At 42.4% G+C, this 22,631-nt stretch overlaps 2 protein-coding genes across 2 annotated transcripts; both read right to left on the reverse strand.

Moving 5' to 3' along the window:
• Positions 1-9,801: 9,801 nt before the first annotated feature.
• LOC148818923 (uncharacterized) lies at positions 9,802-11,788 on the reverse strand. Its single transcript, XM_088935951.1, has 2 exons — positions 10,923-11,788; positions 9,802-9,874 (listed from the first exon to the last, which is right to left on the reverse strand). The coding sequence occupies exons 1-2, from the start codon at positions 11,786-11,788 to the stop codon at positions 9,802-9,804; spliced, it is 939 nt and encodes a 312-aa protein (XP_088792077.1).
• Positions 11,789-18,341: 6,553 nt separating this feature from the next.
• Positions 18,342-19,211, reverse strand: LOC148818924 (uncharacterized). The gene has a single exon (XM_088935292.1). The coding sequence runs from the start codon at positions 19,209-19,211 to the stop codon at positions 18,342-18,344; it is 870 nt and encodes a 289-aa protein (XP_088791418.1).
• Positions 19,212-22,631: the final 3,420 nt, after the last annotated feature.

The following is a 22,631-nucleotide window of genomic DNA, read 5'->3' on the forward strand; positions in this document are numbered from 1 at the left end:
CATGGAGTACTAACACACAGAAGACATGATAGATGGATTAATACCCTCATCGTTTCCTTTTTTTAATTCTATAATGTTAGCATGCCCAAAGGGGTTGGGCAACCAGCTGACCCTGGACCCCTAGACGTTTTTGGTTCTTTTGGTCTTCTGGGCTTCTGTTCTGTATTGACAGAATGAATCGTCAATTGCATTGTTAAGCGCCTTGGGCAAACCTTGTTGTTAAAGGCTCTATATAAAAATAAAATGAATGGAATTGAATTCATCTATAATTTTCTTGATAACATAACCACAGAGAAGAACCTAATCAAGATAAAAAAAAAACATCTGTGTATAGCTGATACTTTTCTCTGAGAAGCCAAATACATAAACTGTTGTTATTAATCCTGCATTTTAAATCCCCACCCTGGCGCACCCAGTGAAACACGCAGAGCGGTCAGAGAGTGAGCTGTGGTGTGAGTCTGCTCTGTCGTCTCCTGTCGCTGTGATCAAGTTCTCAGCCAATACGTGACCTAAATACACAGGAATAACATGACTGAAGACTTTTTCCAAGGAAGTTTATTTTACAACAGTTATTGAACTGTTAAAGTACAGAAGTATAAGATATATGTGCAATATTAAATCAATAACAGTGATGACAAAATGCAGTGATTAGATGAAACCCGAAGCAATGAATTGTAGTTGCTTTTAGTGACACACCTTCGACATGTTTACATTTGTATCCAGCTTTCATTTCTACAAAGAAACACCTGCGATAGATTTCTGAAGTCAGAAGTCACCTCTGTTCTTTGCAGTCCTCCATCTAATAACTGTATGTGTAGTGACACATGACAAAAAAAGATTATATATTCATTTATACGGATCAGGATGTACAAATATTTTCGCGTCCTATTTCTTGTTTTTGCCTCTTTACAATCATGCGGTTAGAGTATAGCTTGCAGGACTGGCGAAGGCACTGATATGAAATCGCTTGATGAAATCGCAGCAGATTCTCAAAAGAAAGTTATCCGAGGAAGTGCACAACAAGAGGCAGATTTCACAGAACGCGAAAGCTTTGGTACTGTGAAATGACGAAAACGTAGTAAGTGCTCGACAGAAAATAATCCGTTGAATTGAAAAACGAGAGTCAGCAAGGGAACGAATAAGGTGGAATTCAGAAGATCTCTTTATGGTCTGAGTTTTTTGTACGTATCGCTGTTCGTGTTATTTAAAGGGCGGCGCCCGAGCTGTTAATGGTGATGCTCTGGGAAGAGGGAAGGTGAGACCTTCTGCTCACGGAGTGCGTGAAAACGCACATTCAATGGTCTGATTACAACCACACCGGCTGCTTTGGTTCGCCGGTATAGACATTTCCCTTTTAAGTAGACACTGCAAGAACAGCAGTAAAGCCCTTTCACAAAAGCCATCTGGGGTGAGTTTCCCGAAAGCATCGTAGCGCTAAGAACATCGTAAACTCGCTCTTAAGATCGATCGTTAATTTACGAGTGTTTCCCAAAACCCATCGTTACTTAAGTAGCACGTTAAATCCTTCGTAATCTACGTGCTCCCCGACCCACTCGTTAATCACTAAGTGCTTCTTAAACTGGCTACCTCTTGCGCCAACTTTAGCGCCAGAGATCGCCAGACAGAGCACATTCAATTCACGTCATGGGAATTCTCTGGAAATATAGAATACTAAGATTTTATATTAATGATTTTGATATTTTGTTGTACTATGTAAGAGGAAATTCGAAAAAAGAACATTTATTTATACAGTAATGAATTTATTAGTCATCTTGGATAAATTTCATATTCATAAGTCAAATGTTTTAATAATACTCCCTCTTTTAGTACATTTGGGGTGGGGTTTAAATTGTATTTCAATTCCATAAAGAACGTGAAACATGTTACATGTATTACAATGTAGCGCCACGCAGGGCGGGCTGAGAACAGCACCTGGGGACTACCGGACTGTATATAGTGGGACGGAGGCTGGGATACAGTCTCTTCCCTTCGTGTGTGTGTGTATTACTGTAGGTGCAGCGCTGTAACCCCTGTCCCTGTGTGTGTACCTTTCCCGATTCGAGTTAATAAATGTGTTGCTCAGCCCAATTCCCTGAGTCCCACGCCTGCTCCATTCCGTACAGAAACCCGCGGTCGATACAATATTTAAAGTTCGAATACCGTTTTATGTTAAAAAATAACATTTTTCTCTCATGAAACACTGTGATTCTTAACAATGACGTCAAAGACGTCGTGCAGGACGCATACACTGTCCACGCAGTTAAACTTGGTTTTCTTTTACGGTCATTTATTTTCTTTTCTCTTAGAAACAATAAGGGTCCCATTTTGTGCCTATCTATACGCTTTCGCTTAAATGGCTGTTAAATTATGATGGCATGTTTGCTTCATATTCCTTTTCACAACTTTATTTCATCCCACTGAAGGACCAAAACCGACACCATATAATGAAAGTATCGTCAATCGATTGTTTTTCAATCGACTTGTGATGCTTTTTGCTAAGCGACTTCAGGGGAGGGGTTAACAAAGAAGTACTTTATACTCGCTCGTTAAATGACCGATTAAGACGGGTTTTGGGAAACGCACGAAAAAGTAGCTCGTACGTTACGTACGTACATCGTAAAGTTGCTCGTTAGTCTCTAAGATTATTCGTTTTCGGAAAACTCACCCCTGATCAATCACATGATTGTTTCGTTACTTCCTAAGTTGACTTTTTAACACATCCTTTTGAAAAGAAAAAACGTTCTATATTACGTTATTCTAACTACAGTAAAAATAAAAAATACAGTCGAGACAAAGCAAGGTTAATTACAAATAAGCATCTTTAAAATTTATGCAGTGCATGTTTACTCCTGGCATGAGTTAGATCCCGATATTTTCAGTTCCCCTTTGTTATTGTCGATATTTCTTCAATACGTTTGCGGCTTGTTTTAGACTCTACATCGATCCTGGAAAAAAGAAAAAGGGAAAAGGTTTTGTTTTTCTTTCATGTAACAATTTCAGCTTCCTCTTATGTCTTAATTATTCTACGTTTGGATTGCGAATGATCGATTATTTCAAAAGCAGTTTGCTAGCCGGAAATAATGATGAGTCCTTCAGAAGGTGACGATCACACACACCCTGACCTTCTGAAACTACTGTTTGTTTCTCAAGTGACGATGAAGGAAGGTTTGTCTGGAAACAGTCATTTTTCTGTTGGATTATATCACCTCGTTCTCTTAAGAACACAGCTGGCCTTCCCAATGTATGAAACGTGTAGTTTGCTAAACTTGTTGAATAGATTGCTGCTCGCCTTTCAATTTAACAATTTCCTTGTATTTTGATGTATCGCCCTGATTAAAAATGAAATGCAGTGTGTCTGCTCTTGATTAAGGGACAGTCACGGTAGAAAATACACGTTAACAATATGTACATGAAAAAATAGGGAATAAAGGTAATTGAGTCATAGCACATTTTTAAGATGTTTTTTTTCATAAACCACATTTTGCGAAGGTATTTCGTTTCTGTAATTAAAAAAAATGTTCCTATAATTTAAAACAAATGACAATTCAGCAAACGATTGAGACTTGGCAGCGCCTCTAGAAACCGGGCTTATGTCTAGGTGTCCTGGAGTTCTGTAATCGGGTATCATGTCAGTCCTTAAACTCACATACAGTTTCCGTTAAGCGACCTAAACACACAATAAAAGCAAGTTATTTGTCCAACTAAGTGATCCAGTAAGCAGTTCACAACTCCCCTGGAAGCACAATAGAGCGAGGTTACAGTAAGCAGAGAAGAGCTCTCATTTCTTAGTTTTTGAACGGACAACTGATCCCGTCATTAAGTGTACGCACAACATTTAAATTGCTAATTGTTAAAGTTCCTACCTTTTCCTCAGTGCTGGACAGACTCTCCCCCACACCGTCTTCAGCACAGACTCCTTGAGAGCGGGGCTCCCCCAGATGTACAGACCGGGGGTGGTGGTTGCAGTGAACCTTACCAGCAGGCCAAGCGGATCATTGGCGTTGTTCCTGAACATATATCGTGACCGGGTGGCGTGAACCACGATAATATAGTACAGCTGAGGAGACCAGAGCGCCAGGAAGCAGACTACCACCACGATGATGAGTCTCAGGGACTCTTTCTTGCTGTCTCTCTCTGGACCCGGCGGCTCACGAGCGATCTGGTATTTAGCGATGAGGTAGAGTTTTATGGTAAGAGCCACTTTTGCGGTTACTATCACTTGGAAAGACAGAGTTGCATATGCGTACATTCTTGTAGACTGTTCAATTGTAATGTTGTATTGAATTGTTATGAACAAGTAAGTATAAGCCCAACAGAAAACGCAAACTCCTATAACTACAGTCCTGGACACATAACGATTGTAAGTATAAGGATAAACTACAGCAAGGAATCGGTCCAGCTGTGCAAACACGATGGTCAGAATATTGACACCCCGTAGCGAAGGCACTATTAAATAGGTGCCGTTCCTTGCCGGATAGCTCTCGTACACATCAAACAGACCGGTGTAGTAACCACCTATCCCGGTCAGTGTGTCACTTATGCTGGTGTTCAGCATGAAAATAAAGCGATTTTGTGTTCGTAGTGACTTTTTATTAAGTATACCCAACACAACCGAGCCCGCCACTAGAAAAGAACTCGTACAAACTAGTAGATTGATTAAAAAAATGAAGTAGTCGGCAGCGCTACTGAAGTCCACCGCTAACGGCACAGTGAGGTTCAGCGCAACCATCGCGTCGGAAAATGAGCATCTGGCGATGCTGCTCTAGTGTTTAAGTAGATGAACACGCCGGAGGAGATGCCTCGTGTTCGCACAGTCATAGCACGTCTGGGACTTCGGGTCTCCTGGTGCTAATTAACTTGCGAGCTCGGAATCTTAAGGTTGTTTGCCAGGGACGATGACAGGTGGATTCCTAACGGAGTATCATTTACTGATTGTGTTTTTTTAATGTTTTATGTTAAATAGATGAGTGGTAGTTTACTGAACACAATAAGCTTCGGGTTCTCCGAATCATTTAATGGTTTGTGTTTTTCGGGTAAAGCTAAGAGGTAGATTCCTAAAACAATATATTTTACCTGGAAGGATTTCTTAAATTTTTATTAAATAAACGAACGGATGATTACTTAACAGTGCTGTACTGCAATGGAAAGAAAATATTTAATACTCGTGGTGGTTATTGACGATGCAGAAAGTGTGCATCTCTGTAAATGGCGTGTCTGTTTTTTAACTCATTATTATGATAATTCAATTTATTAGCATTTTTCCAGCAATGGGGAGCGCCCTGCAATGGGCACATACCAGACAATAGAAGCAAAAAGCGAAAGAGAAACAGAAGGGGAAATGAAGATAAACGGTATAAGGCACATTCACGTTTTTAGTAGAGTGGCGTTTACTCGGGTCGGAAACATCTTGCAGAATCTCCTGCTTAGGCGGATAGAACCAGTTCATCCCTTAACCGTAGATCCGCTCCACTCGTGTAGTAAGTCCTTAAAGAAGGTTTGCGGTAGATAAATCAGTGTTTTTCACGTGTGCAGGAAAGCCTTAGAGACAGCTCTACATTTCACAGGGAGACAAGAGCATTATTGGCAGCACCCATGTCACCCTGCAGTTCACAACTGGCAGCTCAGCTGGAGTGAGCCTGGTCTGTACCTGGAGGGGAAACTACTTGGAAAACTAAGACTGATGTTGGAAGAGGTGGTAGTCGGACCAGTAGGGGGGTGCTCATTCTGCATTCTGTGCGGGTCCTAATGCCCCAGTATAGTGACGGGGACACTATACTGTAAAAAGGCGCCGTCGTTCAGATGAGACGTAAAACTGGGGTCCTGACTCTCTGTGGTCATTAAAAATCCCAGGGCGTTTCTCGAAAAGAGTAGGGGTGTTACTGGCCAAATTCTCCTCTGGCCTTTACCAGTCATGGCCTCCTAATAATCCCCATCTCTGAACTGGTTTCATCACTCTGCACTCCTCCCCATTAATAGCAGGTGTGTGGGGAGAGGACTGGTGCATCATCCAGGTGGGGCTGCACACTGATTGTGGAGGGGATCCCCATTACCTGTAAAGTGCTTTGAGTGGAGTGTCCAGAAAAGAGATATATAAGTGTAATTATTATTATTAATAATAAGAATAATGATAATCCTAAAGAAATTACTTGAGTAAGGCGTTACCCTAGTATAATCCTAATGGGAAAAATATCCTTACTTCAGCGTCAAACACGAAGAGCAGGAGTCCTTTCTCGTGCTCGGGAAAGAAGTGTTGTGTTCTAAGGCCTTTTGGGGTGTTCCTCCTGCAGCGCCAGTTACTTTCCAATGACAGAAGAGGTGATGAACGATACAGTGAGCTGAGCAGGCAACCGAGCTGCACTGCCGGGTCTGAACACTAGATGGGACCATAAGACTTGACAATGTGTTCTGATTTTCCCCTTGTGAGGTGAATTAGTCTGCAGGGTTTCGTCTGTAGGTATAGTTTTTTTAAGAACCATGGGAGGAATGTCCTATAGCTGTAAATTCTTAAATCGCTAAATGTGATCTAATAATATCTTTACAAATTGCGAATTTGGCGACATCCACGTTTCTCTTTTGTATCATATCATAGAAATATCATAGTTCTGTTCTTTGACAGAAGAAAGCTAAGCACAGGGACAACATCTTGCAGATGTTTTATTTGTTTCAGATTACAAACTTCATTTATTCTTGAGTCAGTAGGTTTCTTGAAAAACGCGGCTAAGGATATTTTTGTAATGTTGACCAGCAGCAATTTCACCCCACAGCTCACAACTGACAACCTACTAAAGCTCAGTAGGGGTGAGCCTGGCCAGTACCTGGACGGGAGAGCTCCTGGGAAAAACTTAGGCTGCCGCAGGAAGAGGTGTGGTGGTGAGGCCAGCAGAAGGCGCTCACACTGTGGTCTATGTGGGTCCTAATGCCCCAGCATAGTGACGGGAACATTGTACGTAAAGATCCGAGGTCCTGACTCTCTTTGGTCATTAAAAAATCCCAGGGTGTTTCTCAAAAAAAGTAGAGGTATTACCCCAATGTCCTGGCCAAATTTCCCATTGGCCCTTACCAATCATGGCCTTCTAATAATTCCTATCTCCGAAATGGCTCGATCACTCTGTGTCAGGAACAGTTCTTTCCGGACCCTATGCAGACGACACTATCCAGGGTTGAGTGAGGAAACACTGGGGGAAAAGGCATGCAGGATACGGGGATGAAGACATGGGGGCATGTCCAGGGAGTGCTAGTGGTCGGGGGAGGTGTAAGCGAGGCAAACAATCCAGGCACGCGTCCAAAGAGAAATCCAAAAACAGGGCAAAAGTCCAAGGCCAGGTGATCCATCCGAGACAGAAGATTAAAAACTAGAACCGGGTCGGGACCGGCAGGGGGAACGGGAACAGGAACAGGAACTTAAAACCATAACGGAGCCAGACGCATCCAGGTCCCGGGCTTGCATGATGCGGGAACCAATGCATAGCCCTGATTAGCGTCAGCGTCTGGCTTTTAAGGGGGAACTGAAAAGGGGCTGGAACAAGGAACAGGTGCTGGGAATGAGGAAAACAAGGAAGGGCTGGAGCGCCCTTAAGAGGAGGGGTTTGCGATCGTGACACTCTGCTCTCCTCCCCACTGAGTGCTGGTGTGTGGGGAGTGTACTGGTGCACTATGGCTGCACTCGCATCATCCAGGTGGTTCTGCAGACTGGAAGTGGTGGAGGGGATCCCCATTACCTGTTAAGTACTTTGATCGAGGCGTCCAGAAAAGCACTATATGAGTGTAAGGAATTATTATTAAGTTCAATAATAGTAAAAACCTTGAGATTTATTGTTTATACTACACTTTAGGAAACATATTTACAGTTATATGAATGACTTTCATGTTATTGTTGCCTCTTGTAGATGTAGTTATGTATTGCTCGGTGTGTCACAGAGCAGAATGACAGGGGCGGGCCAGGAGCTGTTCTGGACCCCAGAGCGAGGGCGGCACAGCCCGGAGTAGCGGCCGGCGCGCTGCAGGAGAGACTCCGCTTCACTGAGCCGGGTGCAGGAAGGGAAACCAGGGACAGGGCAGGACAGGGCGCTAGAACTCGGGCCGTCCACCAGGTGGCGCACCAGGTACCAGGCTGATCAGAGCGCGCTCTCTTCAAGGGGGGGCAGTGTCTCCTGTAGAGACCAGGCCAGGTGCTCACTCTCAGGGCGCCAGGGGCAAGGGGCTAGGGGCTAGGGACGTTGGACCCGTTTAAATCCAAGTCCTGGGCAGAGTCCCAGCACAGGACAGGCAGGTGAAATTGCAGCGCGACGTGGGTGCCTGGGGAGGAGGAGTGAGCGGGCTGACACAGGCTGGAGCGGTGGGGGAGAGCACAGCATGGGACAGGTTCCCCAGGCGGAGTCCAGGCAGGTCAGGGAATGGGCAGGCAGGGAATATAGGCAAGCCGGGAAAGGGAAAATGGTAGAGAGACCTCCGCTAGAAAACCACTGGCTGGTGTTCAGTTAAGTGCAGCGCAAGGCAAGGACTGATCGACGCGATGCCGGATTGCTGAGGAGAAGTCGAATTGGACTTAATTCACCCCCAGCCCCAGATGCAGACTGACTTGAACTCAGGGGCTACGGGTGTACTGTCTCCTCAGCAACCGGTTCAGGGCGGGCAGGAGGGAGGAGGCGTGGCCCTCAGCCGCTACAGCAATACGAGCCCCGCAGCTTCGCCGTCAGCAGTCATGCCTCAGTTTTACAGTTCTTGTCTTGACTGTGCTGCTGTTAACACAGCTAATGTCAGTGACCACTGTCAAGAAACTAATCATCAACAGCAACGTCAATGTACGGTTTATTTATTTCTCCGAGATGCCCTTTAGTCTCTCCAATAAATAAATTCTTCTTATTAATCGTTTCACCCAGTGAAACACGCAGAGCGGTCAGAGAGTGAGCTGTGGTGTGAGGGTGAAGCGCTGTGGAGAGACAGGGGGCCCAGCCTCCGCTCCCTGGACTCGGTCGTCTGCTGTCGCTGTGGTCAAGTACTCAGCCTACACGTGACCTAACAGGAATAAATTGCCTGAAGACTGGTTCCAGGGAAGTTTATTTAAAAATAAAATATTGAACAACTGAAGTACAGACGTATAAGTGACAAAAAGCAGTGATTAGATGATACCCGAAGAAATATATTTTAGATCTTGGCGACATTTTAACGTTTGTGTCCAACTGTTTCTACAAATAAACCCCTGAGATAGATTCCTAAAGTGATAAGTCACCTGTGTTCTTTGCATTTGCATTTGATAACTGGGTGTGTTGTGACACGTTCACAAATCAATTAAAAATGTTCACTTCAGGTTGTAAAAATAAATCTGCTTCCCAGTTCTTATTTTGGCCGCTTTAAAATGAAGCGGTTTAAGTGTTGCTTGCAGGACTGGCTCACAGAACGCGAGAGCTCTGATGTTTTTTTCACTGATAACATCCCAGCAAATTCTCAAAAGAAAATCATCCGAAGAGTGCAAACGAGAGACAGAAAAGGTCCAATAAGGCGGAATTCAAAGTAACGATATATTTACGGTCTAAATGATTCGTAAGAGTTGCTGTTCCTGTTATTCAAAGGGTCTTTGTTTCACCCAAATCCACCTGATAACATCATTGTTTGCTTTTAAAAACGTCATTTTGAAAAGAGAAACAATATTTTCTCGATAACGAAGTTTTTCGTAGTCGACAATTCTAATGAAATGTTTAAGATGTTAAATACACCCAAGACAATTTTGAATTAATTAAAATAAATATATTTAAACTGTATGCAGTGGTTATTTCACCCTCGAGTATGTTATTCCTGGTATTTTCAATTCCCCCTCTGAGTTATACGCGGTATTTCTTCAACATGTTTACGGCTTGTGTTGGGCTCGGGTCGGATCCTGAAAAATACACACAGAAAAAAAAGGCTTATTGATCCACCATTTAACAGTTTAAGCTTCAGATTATATCCTAATTATTTGGTGTCGGGTTTGAGAAAGAGCAATTTATCCTCAATTAGCCAGTCCGCATCAATCATTCCTCTTCTGTAAGAGGTGACGATCAATTAGCACTTTCCCTGTAATGTGAAATATAGCCGTATTTAGCAAAGAAACGGAGTGTTCGTACACCTGAAAGAGAGAGACTCCCTTCAGTTAAAGATCGTAATCACAGCAAGAAAGTCACATTTTAAGAAAATGAACATGCAAAACTTAAGAGTAAAAATAAATGAGTGGAAATTATTTTTTACTACGCATTTCACAAAAACACATCGTGCGATGGCATACTGCTTTAATTTAGCAGAAGTGTCAATTCAGCAAAGGACTGACAGTTGCACCGCTTTTCTAGAAACTGGTCCTACTGGGTCCTACTATCTGGGTGTCCTGGAGTTTTGTAAACAGGTATCATGTCAGTCTTTAAAGTTTCTGTTAAAAGACCTGAAACACACACAGTAAAAGCGGGTTATTACTCTTATATTGAAAATCGTGACTATTTTGTACTTTATTTCAAAAGCTCTTTAAAAGGCTCTGTAAATATTACAAAACACGGTGAGAAATAACGGGGTCTGAGCGTCTTTCATCGCGCTGAAGGCGCTTCTGAGTGGTGTCCGATATGAATGCAAGTTCTGCTCAGAATAGCTCGTCTTGCGAGGCAGTTCGGCCAGGGGTACTGCTGCAGAGGAAAATACTAGTCCGCCTTTTAGAAGTGCATCCTATTTTAGAAGGCAAATAATATTATTTTAACACGGAACCCCCATAGGAGTCCCCATAGGAAACACTGTTTGAAAACGCAAATGAGTGGGGTTACAGGGAGCACGCCCGGACAGGAAAGAAAAGTTGTTTTAATACAAGAGAGATTAGAACTATTATATTATATATCAAATAATACTAGAGAGAAGAGTGCAACATTCAAATCACTTCCTGAATCGTTTTATCTTAATGCAGTTCCTACCTTTTTCTCGGTGGAGGACAGACTCTCCCCCACACCGTCTTCAGCACAGCCTCCCTGAGAGCGGGGCTCCCCCAGATGTACAGTCCGGGGGTACTAGTTGCAGTGAATCTTAGCATCACGCTAAAAGGGTCGCTGGCGTTGTTCGTGAACATATATCGTGACCTGGTCACTTGAACTACGATAATGTAGTAAAAGCGAGGAGTCCAGAGCGCCAGAAAGCAGACTACCACCACGATGATGAGTCTCAGGGACTCTTTCTTGCTGTCTGTCTCTGGACCCGGCGGCTCGCGAGCAATCTGGTATTTAGCGATGAGGTACAGTTTCACGTTCAACAGCACTTTCACGATTATTATTATTTGCATTGTCAGAATCCCATATGCGTTCATTCTTGCAGCCATTTCGATAGTTATGAGATTCTGAACCAATAAGAAAAAGTAAGTGTAAAACCAACAAGAAACACAAACTCCTATAACTACAGTCCTGGATACATAACGAGTGTAAAAATAAGGATAAACTACAGCAAGGAATCGGTCCACCTGTGCAGACATGATGGTCAGAATATTGACTCCCAGTAGCGAAGGCACGATGTAATAGGTGCCGTTTCTGGACGGATAGCCCTCCTGAACATCAAACAGTCCGATGTAGTAACCGCCTACCCCAGTCAGAGTGTCGCTTATGCTGGTGCTCAGCTTGAAAATAAAGCGATTTTGTGCTCGCAGTTCCTTTTTAAACATAATACCTAACACAACTGAGCCAGCCACGAGAAAAGAAGTTGTGGCTATTAGTAGATTGATTATAAAAATGAAATAATCTGCAGCATCACTAAAGCCCACCGCTAACGGCACAGTGAGGTTCAGAGAAATCATCACTTGGTTAAATGAGTCTCTGGCGATGCTGCTCTTGAGTTTTAACAGCTGACTAGAACGCAGGAGATGTCTTGTGTTAACTAAGTCACTGCATGCCTTCGTGTCTCCTGAGTAGTGTCTCCAGGAGACGTTTATATCCGCATGAAAAAAAACTAAAAAAAACTACAGCATATACAAGATGTGCTATCCAAACAAAATATTGAGGGTAGCTTTGATCACCTATAGAAATCAATACACCTATAGAAATGTCTCCAATAGAAAACAGAAGAGCTTAAGAGGAGAAGGTGTTCACACACATGGCTATTTTAATAATATTATGCTTCTTCCCAACTTTGAAACACTTTCTAATAGTTTTGTTGCTTCCAAGATTGACAACCTCTCTTCACAACGCATGTTACTACTACACCTTCTCCTTGCAAGCCTAGTTTTTTCTGGTGCATTCTGTATAGTTTCTCTCAACTTGATTTTGCATGCCTCTGTAAATTGGTGTTGCTGATGAAATCCTCCACTTGCTTAGTAGATCCTAGTTCTACTGTTTTATTTCAATTCTTTTTTTCACCCTCTGCCCAACAAGTTTCAGTATGTCCAGAAATCAGCAGCCCTGGTCATGTTCAAGTGCTCACGTTACTAATGTCCTGGAGTTCTTGCACTGGCTTCCTATGAGATTTTGAGTTAACTTCAAAATTCTCATGCTCACCTATAAGCCTCTACACAGCTTGGCACTGGAGTACCTGTCAGAATTACTATCTTTCTGCTCCCCACCTTGCAATCTTCTTTCATCTGACTCTGGTCTTAACTTTGTCTACCAATCTAATCTGTTTACTTTGGGTGACAGGGTCTTCTCCTGCTGCGCCCCAGAGCTCTGGAATTCTATCCCCAAGGATATCAGAGAGTAACCTACCCCGAATGCTTACAAATTCAGACTCAGAACATTCTTCACAAAGGCTTTTACTGCATTGATGTCTGTGCCTGCTCTCTTCAATCTTCTACTGCACTCTTGGTTGGTTAATTGGTCAATTGTGCTGTCCTCTTCTCTCCTATTCTTTCTTACTGTGAAGGGTTTAAATAAGCACATTTTAAAGGTGCTTTATAAAATAAAGGTTCTTCTTCTTAACTGAAATTGTTTTTGCATGTCTCATTTAAAAAAATAATTCTAGATTTGATTTTCCGTATCATTAGAATCAAGGTGTAAATTCGAAAGATTACTATAGACTATTTAGTTTGGGGGGCTGTAAACTGTAACAGTGATTGTAGAATGGGGAACAGAGAAATTTACAAAGCACTCAAATGAAGAAGGCAGAGGAACAGTAACAGGAAGAGGAGATTATAAATAACAACCATGCTTCCCCACCCACCATGGCCAGAAGAGCACAATTGTGTAACGGGAGCCAGTCCAGGCTCCCGCGAAGTGTAGTTCAGGACCCTGTGCAGACGGTATAATCCGGAAGTAAGTGGAGAAGGACATTCGGGAAATGTACAGCTGGATAGGATGGGTAGACAGAAAGGGGGGCATGACTACAGTAATCTGGTGCTTGGGGGGCATGGCAAGGGTAAACAGGTCCAGACAGTCCAAAACCGGGGGAGCCATTCAAGACGAAATTAACACAATTAAAATCTGGAACGGGATCTGGAACAGGGACAGAGAATAAAACCAGGATAATGAGGCCTGGTGCTCCGAGCCCTGGACTCAGATGGTCAGGACGTCGTGATGAAGGCAATGCCGTCAGATCTCTCCTGGACCAGCTGGTAGGCGGCTTCCGGGCGTCCATCTCCCAATGCTGAGTCAGGAATAGCGAGAGCGCCAGGCTTAAGACACAAAACAGGTGGCAGGTGCACATAATTAAATAAAATACGAAAGGGTCGGAGAGCCCTTAAGAGGACTGATTACGATCGTGACAATAAAGGTGTTATCCTGAAAGATGTGGTTGAGATGTATAATAATGACTTCCAGGTTTTTTTTAAAAAGTGTGTTTTTGTTAAATTTTGTTAAAAGTCAGGATTATGCCAGATTGGAGTATATTTACAAGGTGTCAGTGTGGACGTTGTAATTTTATTGATTTTCCACCAAGCTGTCAGAGTTGAAATTACAGAGTTCTTAAAACAACCGTGATGTTTTATAGTAGTGTTAAGAAATGGCGAGTCGGAGAGTTCCTTGCATTCTTGCTGTTCTATTTCTATCCATAGGTTATCTTTTTGGTTAGGATGGAGCCCTTAAGTGATGTATTGTAGTTGGTTTGCCAAACAGTAATTGTAATAATGATGTGTTTTTAATCCTCCTTGTTTTTTGTGTTTTTGTTAAGTGGTTAGTTTAATCCTAGCATTTTTGTTTTTCCAGTAAAACGTAGTTATTATTCAATCAAGTGAATGGAACCAGTTAATGGTAGATTGAGTTGGAATCATTGTAAATAGATAATTGATTTTAAGTAGGATTGTCATTTTAACAGCTGCTATTCTGCCAATTATAGAAAGAGGTAAGTTCATCCATACAAGGTGTAAAGCGCTTTCAGTGTAGTGCCCAGAAAAGCGCTGTATAAGTGTAAGGGATTATTATTATTCTCCCAGAAGTTGTCCCAGGCAGAATGTAATTATGAAGTCAGTGACTGAGAGCTCCTGGTAGTGAAGCCCCAGAGGAATGGAGGCATCTGCCTGAGAGAGCAGTGCACCCATTCGCGGTATTTCCTGACCACAACCCAGGAGGCAAAATGTCTTAGCGCTCGACGGGCATGTTGGTCCCTATTCTTCACTCTGGCCAATGAGCTGTCAAGTATATATGCCCTGGTTCCTCCTGATGCTCTGCCAGATTAAAGGCATGTGTTCCTCAAACCAGGCAGGTGTTTCCGCAGTGCAGTAATTCCTCGAAACTCGCTGTACACCCCTGTACCAAGCACACGTTGTAGCTCATCCGTCATCACTTTTGGTGGCCTTCTCTGAGGGCGGCTGATGAAGCCTTTAGTGACACTTGTTATATTTGCAGCCAGGCGACGGATATCTGCTTGGCTTCCGCTACCTTACTCCTCTCCCTCCCTGTATCCTACTAACTCTGGCATCACATCTCCAACAAGTCTGTAACTGGACTTCCTCCTTCCTGAGGTTACTGGGGGATCCTGACCTTGATCGAACACTTTTTGCAAGCAGCCCACTTCATCCTGCTCCCGTTGACTCTCGTCCGTCCCACAGGATATTTTTGCAAAAGAAGTGTGCCATTTCCCCACTACCATCATCTCTAGGTGCGGACCCCAACCCCCCCTGAATTCTGGTGGGCCTTCTGCCAGAGACTTCTTTATTCTCTGGCACAGCTTTGTTGAGAGGAGTAATAATTCAGGCAATAATTCTTGTTCTTCTTCCCTCTTCTCCTTCTGTTTCTTCTTCTTCTTGTGCTCTTAATGTGATCTTCTATTGTGTGTGTCTGTACTGCTCCCTGATAATCATTAATCCACAGCTTCCCCAGGTATACTAAGGTAAGCTTTAATAATAATAATAATTACACTTGTATAGCGCTTTTCTGGACACTCCACTCAAAGCTGGACACTCCACTGGTCCAGGACACTCCACTGGACTCCCCTCCACCTGGATGATGCGACGGCAGCCATAGTGCGCCAGAACGCTCACCACACATCAGCTATTAGGGGGGAGGAGAGCAGAGTAATGAAGCTAATTCATAGATGGGGATTATTAGGAGGCCATGATTGGTAAGGGCCAATGGGAAATTTGGCTACACCCCTACTCTTTTCGAGGAACACCCTGGGATTTTTCATAACCACAGAGAGTCAGGACCTCGGTTTTACATCTCATCCAAATGACGGTGCCTGTTTACAGTATAGTGTCCCCGTCACTATACTGGGGCATTAGGACCCACATAGACTGCAGGGTGAGCACCCCCTGCTTGCCCCACTAACACCTGATGTGCGGCGAGTGTTCTGGCGCACTATGGCTGCAGTTGCATCATCCAGGTGGGGCTGCACATTGGTGGTGGTGGAGGGGATCCCCATTACCTGTAAAGAGCTTTGAGTGGAGTGTCCAGAAAAGCGCTATATAAGTGTAAGCAATTATTATTATTATCTTATAATGTGGTGTGATATGATATATTGTTCTGATAACTAAAAAAAAAACGACAGAAGCTTAGAGCGGTTGTTCCCCAACGGGTGTACTGTTAATAACTTGCGACCTTGGAATCTAGTTTGCATTTACCTGGAAATACTCACAGGTGGGGCCCCAAAGAAATATCATTTACTTTATTTCCTTACGGTTTAACAGTAACAGTTACAGTATATAGTCAATGAACCAGAAATCTGTTTTGCTCTGAGCTGAGAAGATAGGGTGGTATATGGACCTTAATAAAAACGGTAACAAAATCTCTTCTTTCGTATACACTGTAGCAAAATTAGACTATTAGAACAAAATGCTCAGGACAGCTTTGATCACATATAGAAATCGATACACTGAAAACAGGAAGCCTTAAGAGGAGAAGGTGTTGACACACGTGATAATTACAATCATATTATTACTAAGCGTGACTGGCAGCTCAGCCCAAAATCTAGCAGTTAACAAGGGCATCTCATCGCTGCACCTTCCCTCTGAATTCACCCTCTCTGGAACCTTGATCAACTTAAAAAAATAAAGGAATTCGAGCTCCCTTCTTCACACAACGCATTTTACGTTGTATGTCTCATCATGAAACTAGAAGGTTCGCTGGAAAGTAGAAAGGAGAAAGTAAAAATAAAAAGTTTCCGGCTTCTTCAAGTGACACATTGCGTTTCTTTTCTCAAAGCGAAATGGACCCGTTTCCTTGCAGCTGACGCGGCTCCCCACCCCAGATTCTAATAAGACAATTAATTTCGCGCGGAGTGAGTTGCAACGTGTTGCTCGCTAGTCCAGCTGTGGGTGTCCTCTCCTGTCTCGCGGGAGTTTCAATCTTCCGCGGGCATGTTTTCTTGTGGGGAAGCAATTAAAGAGGCAGATCCAAGGCTAGGGTCCATAATTAAAGAGCAGGGTGTAAATCAAGCAACGGCTGGTTAAAATTGTTTAACGATCGGGTTCGATTGAATTTGCAATTAGGGACAGACAGATACATTTTTTTTTCTCACTAAACTACACTTATGTTCTGAGAGTGATTTTCTGAAAAAGCCGGAAAGGAAGGAGGTTTAAAAGCAGATTTAAATACTGTTTCATTTCCATTAGTGTCATTCATTCCTATTTTCCAAACCTCACGACAACTAGGAGCAAAATATGGGGCAGTATCTAGTTCGATTACAATTATTTTCTATCCCTTCTATCGTTGCTAGTCGTAATTTTGGAATGTGTTTGCTCAAGTATTAAATCAGCATGAATTACCCTCTGGCTCACATTAGCTGTTCATTCGGACTGCAGGCTTGCAGCACTAATTAATACTTGTTTCTCTTCTCCTGGAGGAAGAGTCTGTTCAATTAAGGACGAGGGTCGACTGGCAACTATAAACATACAAAATTAAGCCAACACAGGAAAGGAAAAATGTACTTGTAATCGTTTAGCTTTTCGATGATGTAAAGTAAAATGATGTATGATGCCACAAATAGCCACAAAATACCAGAACAAAACCAATCACCAACACGTGAGAATGTTAGGAGCCCTTTGACGAGATCTGTTGCTCATTTGAAACATCTGAAGAAGAGATCGTGCGAGTCCAGTGTGCAAACTACAATTGTTTGGCGCTGGGAGTTAAAAAAAACTGGTCCTGTCATAAGTACCTATAGCATGTTCGAATTGCCTCTGAACAGTTTACGATTGATATAATTCTTATCTTTTCCTCAATGATGGACAGACTCTCCACTACACTGTCTTCAGCACAGCTTTTCTGAGCGCGGGACTCGCCGAGATGAACAACACTCGTTATTCTTCAACAGGTATTTAATTTTTTACTCTTAATATTCCTTGGAAAGCTATATATGCGCTCTTTTTTTGCTGCTACTTTGATAAACCGTGTAGAAAACATAGATGTAACTTCAACAGGAGAACTGACCACTTTTTCTGTCTTCATCTAACTTTTTTTTTTTCCCCTGGACGGTCTACTGTAATGGTGCAAGCATGTATTTTTTTTTTGTCAGTTCTCCTGCGCATTCCGCCTTCAGTTATTTCTATTCCCTTGCATGCTGAACAACTATTTGTTTTCTTTATACTTTATTTATGCAGTAGTAATGATCAACGATTGAATGACTGACAACAGCCTGTTAACCAGGCTGGAAGGTGTAGTTGGTACTACCTTCACCGTTTCAGTCCAACACTCGGCGATCAGGCAGATCTAAGGGTCTCATTACAAACATAGGGTGCGCAGATAAAACGCACTGATAATGAAAACAAAGATCTTTCTATTGTAAGCAATTTAAATGGATTTAAAAATATGCAGTATAGAAGCCGACAGACTATAGTCAGACTCATTAGTCTTTGTGAGCCGTATCTCTAGACGCATACTGTAGCTTTGTTGACGACTGGTTTCAAAGCGGGTTGAAAAATGCGCTTCCCAAGTATTGTACAGGATTCAAAACACTACTTGAATCGCTTTTTTCCCCTAAAACCGTTTTTACCTTTTTCTCAGTGGAGGACTGACTCTCCCCCACACCATCTTCAGCACAGCCTCCCTGAGAGCGGGGCTCCCCCAGATGTACAGTCCGGGGGTGCAGGTTGAAGTGAATCTTATCATCATGGCCAGAGGGTCGTTGGCGTTGTTCCTGAAAAAATATCTGGTCTTGGTAATTTCAATCACTAGAGTACAGTAAAAGTAAGGACACCACAGCGCCAGGAAGCAGACTACCACCACGATGATGAGTCTCAGGGACTCTTTCTTGCTGTCTCTCTCTGGACCCGGCGGCTCCCGAGCAATCTGGTATTTAGCGATGAGGTACAGTTTCACGTTCATCAGCACTTTGGCGATTATTACTGCCTGGATCGACAAAATACCATATGCATTCATTTTGGCAGCCATTTCGATAGGAATGATTTTCTGAACCAATAAGAAAAAGTTAGTGTAAAACCAGCAGAAAACACAAACTCCTATAACTATAGTTCTTGTTATATAATGACTATAAGTATAGGGATAAACTACAGCAAGGAATCGATCCACCTGTGCAGACATAATGGTCAGAATATTGACTCCCAGTAGCGAAGGCACTATGTAATAGGTTCCATTCCTGGACGGATAGCCCTCCTGCACATCAAACAGTCCGATGTAGTAACTACCAAACCCGGATAGAACGTCACTTATACTGGTGTTCAGCATGAAAATAAACCTGTTTTGTGCTCGAAGTGACTTCTTAGAAATTATTCCCAACACAACCGAACCAGCCACGATAACAGAACTGGTGGCTATTGTTAGATTCGTTATAATAATGAAATAATCTCCCCCATTATCAAAGTCCACCCCTAACGGCACAGTGAGGTTCAGAGAAATCATTGCGAGCTAAAATGAGTATCTGGCGACGCTGCTTTTGCGTTTTAATAGATGAGCAGAGCGTAGGAGATGAACCCTATTAACACTCCAGTTGGGCAAATTAACTTGCAGTCTTAGAATAATAAAGATGACAGGTGGGTACCCACCAATATCAGTTCCTTATATTTAGATAATTAGAAGAAATGAAGCTTGCTAAATGGAGAAATGCAGTGTTTTACGGACATTGAACTGCTAAAACAGATTTGTTATAAAGTCCCTCTGAGCGTGCTATACTAACTTAAAATAGAACAGAAGCATGAAGTGGAAAAGGAAATGATCATGAGTATAAATGTATTTGGTGGCACCAAGACTGATATAAATGGTGTCATTGAATAGTTTTAAATTGAGCTTTAAAAACCCTCACAAAGTCTTTAAGTCTCTGCACTCCTAGCTGTATTGTCCACTGAGTGGATCTTTGAGTTCAGCAGGGCGAGGTGGGTCGATACAGCTGGGATGAGGTTAAGAGCTGGACTGTAATCATCTGTTAAGTCTTTTAATGAGGCTGAAGGTGGAGCTTTCAGTGTCTTTTTACATGAACAGGAGAACATGAAAGTCCAGTCTAAATTTCAAAGGGAGCACGGGAGCAACACAATTCTTCACATACTGAAACCTCTTTAGTAGCTTAGAAGATATCAAGTCTCTAAGGACTTAATCTAATAAAATGCATACTGCACCATCATTCTCACGTTCATGATAGAAGACAACTGTACAACACGTTTTTAAGGCCTTTGCTTTTTACAAAGGATCTTACCTTTTGATTTCTTTCATAGAATCTCTACAGGAGTCCTCTAGTTGGGAAAACATTAAATTACTACTGTTTCCTCAGAAAATGTCTTCATGAGTTGCATGTTAGCCAGTATCCAAATTTCTTTTCAGCATAAAGAAAAACCACAGCAGTAGTCTTCAAAAGAGAAGGTAAAGTAGACAAAGTGCTTTAAAAATGTGATAGACAGGATGGCCTGTGACTAAAAGGTTGTACGCAACAACCTAATTTAATTTCAATATTAAATGTCTATATACATGCCATATGCAGGGACTGTAAAGCAATAGCAGACTGGGCCCATTCCTCTGTGTGCTGTGTGATGTGAAAGAAAACAAGTGACTTCATAAAAGGCATGCCTGGAAGTGCAGTGTCTCTGGTGCATTAGTGAAGGCAGCAGCTGACCTGGCTAATTTATTAATCCGAATAGATTTCTACTGGTAGGAGTTGCTAGATAACAAAACCTTCTCTGACGCTGGGATGCCGAATAGCTTCCCCCATCTGATGCAGAGCTTCATCAGTTCATCTTGGGTGAGGGGTCAAGTATCGCCATGGAGATCTGAGGATGTCTAGAGCAGGGGTTTAGGAACTTGGGACCAGGGTCCATGATCCTGTCAGGTTTCTCTGTCTTTCTTAAATGCGACACCTGCCCATATGACTGTCTCTCCTGGTGATACTTCTTTGGCAATCAGTTGATTTTTACAGTTGCTTTTGAAATGTTTTTGTCTGATATACTAAGCTTAAAGCAGCCTTGTGCCTCTGTGTCTTGGGGGCTGTCTCATACCCCTGGAGTCTGAGCACTGTGATCAGCACATGCAGGTCTGGTCTTTTCCTAAGGTCAGGGTGTGAACTCCGGGGGGAGAGAGGCCTTGATTTGCCACAGCTGGTAAAACTTCTGTTGCAGGGAAAATGTACATTTTTGACAAATATTGGAAAAATTGAGGTCTCTTTGAGCATGGTTTAGTTTTCTATTTGCTCAAATTTAATCTGTTCTTGATTTTTTTTCTTCTCCCTTAGAGTTGTCCTGTTCTAGGTTAAAATCCATATTTCTCTTTTGCTGCTGTTGATCTGCGCACACACAGGTCTTGTCTTGTCAAGGGACAAGATTCTTCCTGTGAGTAAAACTATTTTTGAGAAAGTTTTGACAGTTTTTCAATTGCTCAAATAAGCTGTTTTTTTTAATTACTCTTGTCCTTTAGAGTTGTCCTGTTCTATGTTAAAATCAATATCCCCCATTTACTGCTATTGATAAGGAAATTGGTCTTACAAATGTTCAATATGTTTAAATGTTTTAGTAGAGCCCTTGCCTTTACTGGCAGTTCAGGTCAGATGTCTGAGTCTGCTCATGTCGGCTCTGAAGCTCTTGCATTCTTGACTCGCTTATTCATCACTCTGAATCGGAAGGGATTTTAAAAACACAGTTGAGGTCATTTTATAAGATCATAACTGATATATAAATCTTCAATTAATCATTTAATGCACACTAAAGTAATTCAATTACTTAAATTAATCATTTAAAAGATTTTGGTTGATTTATCTGTGTTTTTATTTGTATGCATATTGCTCAGTGTCTTACAGTACTTGCCCTGACTGGAACTATTAATGTCTGGGGTTTTGATGGTGGTGATAACAAGAATAACTATTGACAAGTGCCACTTCGAGTGCATCAAGTACTATCTATAATCACAAGAACAATGCAGAAGCTTTCCCTATGACGTATAGATTCTCTGTATAAATTATTAACCCAGCATTTTAAATCCCCAACTCCAGCACACCCAGTGAAACACGCAGAGCGGTCAGAGAGTGAGCTGTGGTGTGAGGGTGAAGCGCTGTGGAGAGACAGGGGGCCCAGCCTCCGCTCCCTGGACTCGGTCGTCTGCTGTCGCTGTGGTCAAGTACTCAGCCTACACGTGACCTAAACTAATATTTAATATTTAGGAACAAGTAATAGGTTTATTCCATGCTGGAAAAAAAGAAGAAAGAGAACACAACGTTTCGGCCGTGGAGCCTTCAGGTTCTTCAGCCTTCTTCACACCTGAAGAAGGCTCCACGGCCGAAACGTTGTGTTCTTTCTTCTTTTTTTCAGCATGGAATAAACCTATTACTTGTTCCTTTGCAGCCTACGCATGCTGACGCAGCTACCCACCTTATTTAATATTTATTTTTTTATTATACAATAGATATTGTAGTAAGACTGTATATTCGATTATATCTTATTCGGTGTAATCAATCAGGCTGTAAAAAATCGTCTTTCTTCCTAGTTTGTAATTTTCCTTCTTGAAAATGAAATTGAAAATGACGGAATCGCAGAACGCGCGTCCTGCTAGTTTGAAAAGCCTAACTAGTCGTGTAGGGTAAGACAAAAGAAAATTCTTTGGCTCCAAGAGAGAAGTATTACAACTAATCATTTATGTTGTGGCAACGGTGTCCTTTCTTAACACCAGGTGTATTTCGGACAGAAAAATGAGAGAGAGACTTGGGATTCTCGCCATAAAGGAAAAGAGAAAAAAACGCAAGGCAGAAATATGTTTTTACGCTGTAAAGGGGTCATTAGTGTTGGCAGGTACTGTAATACTAGTATTTAAAGGGCCTTCGATTTGATTTTCAGGAGACACTGTCAGAAT

Source organism: Atractosteus spatula, chromosome 17 (genome assembly GCF_055471065.1).
Source record: "Atractosteus spatula isolate fAtrSpa1 chromosome 17, fAtrSpa1.hap1, whole genome shotgun sequence".
Classification (NCBI taxonomy): Eukaryota; Metazoa; Chordata; class Actinopteri; order Semionotiformes; family Lepisosteidae; genus Atractosteus; species Atractosteus spatula.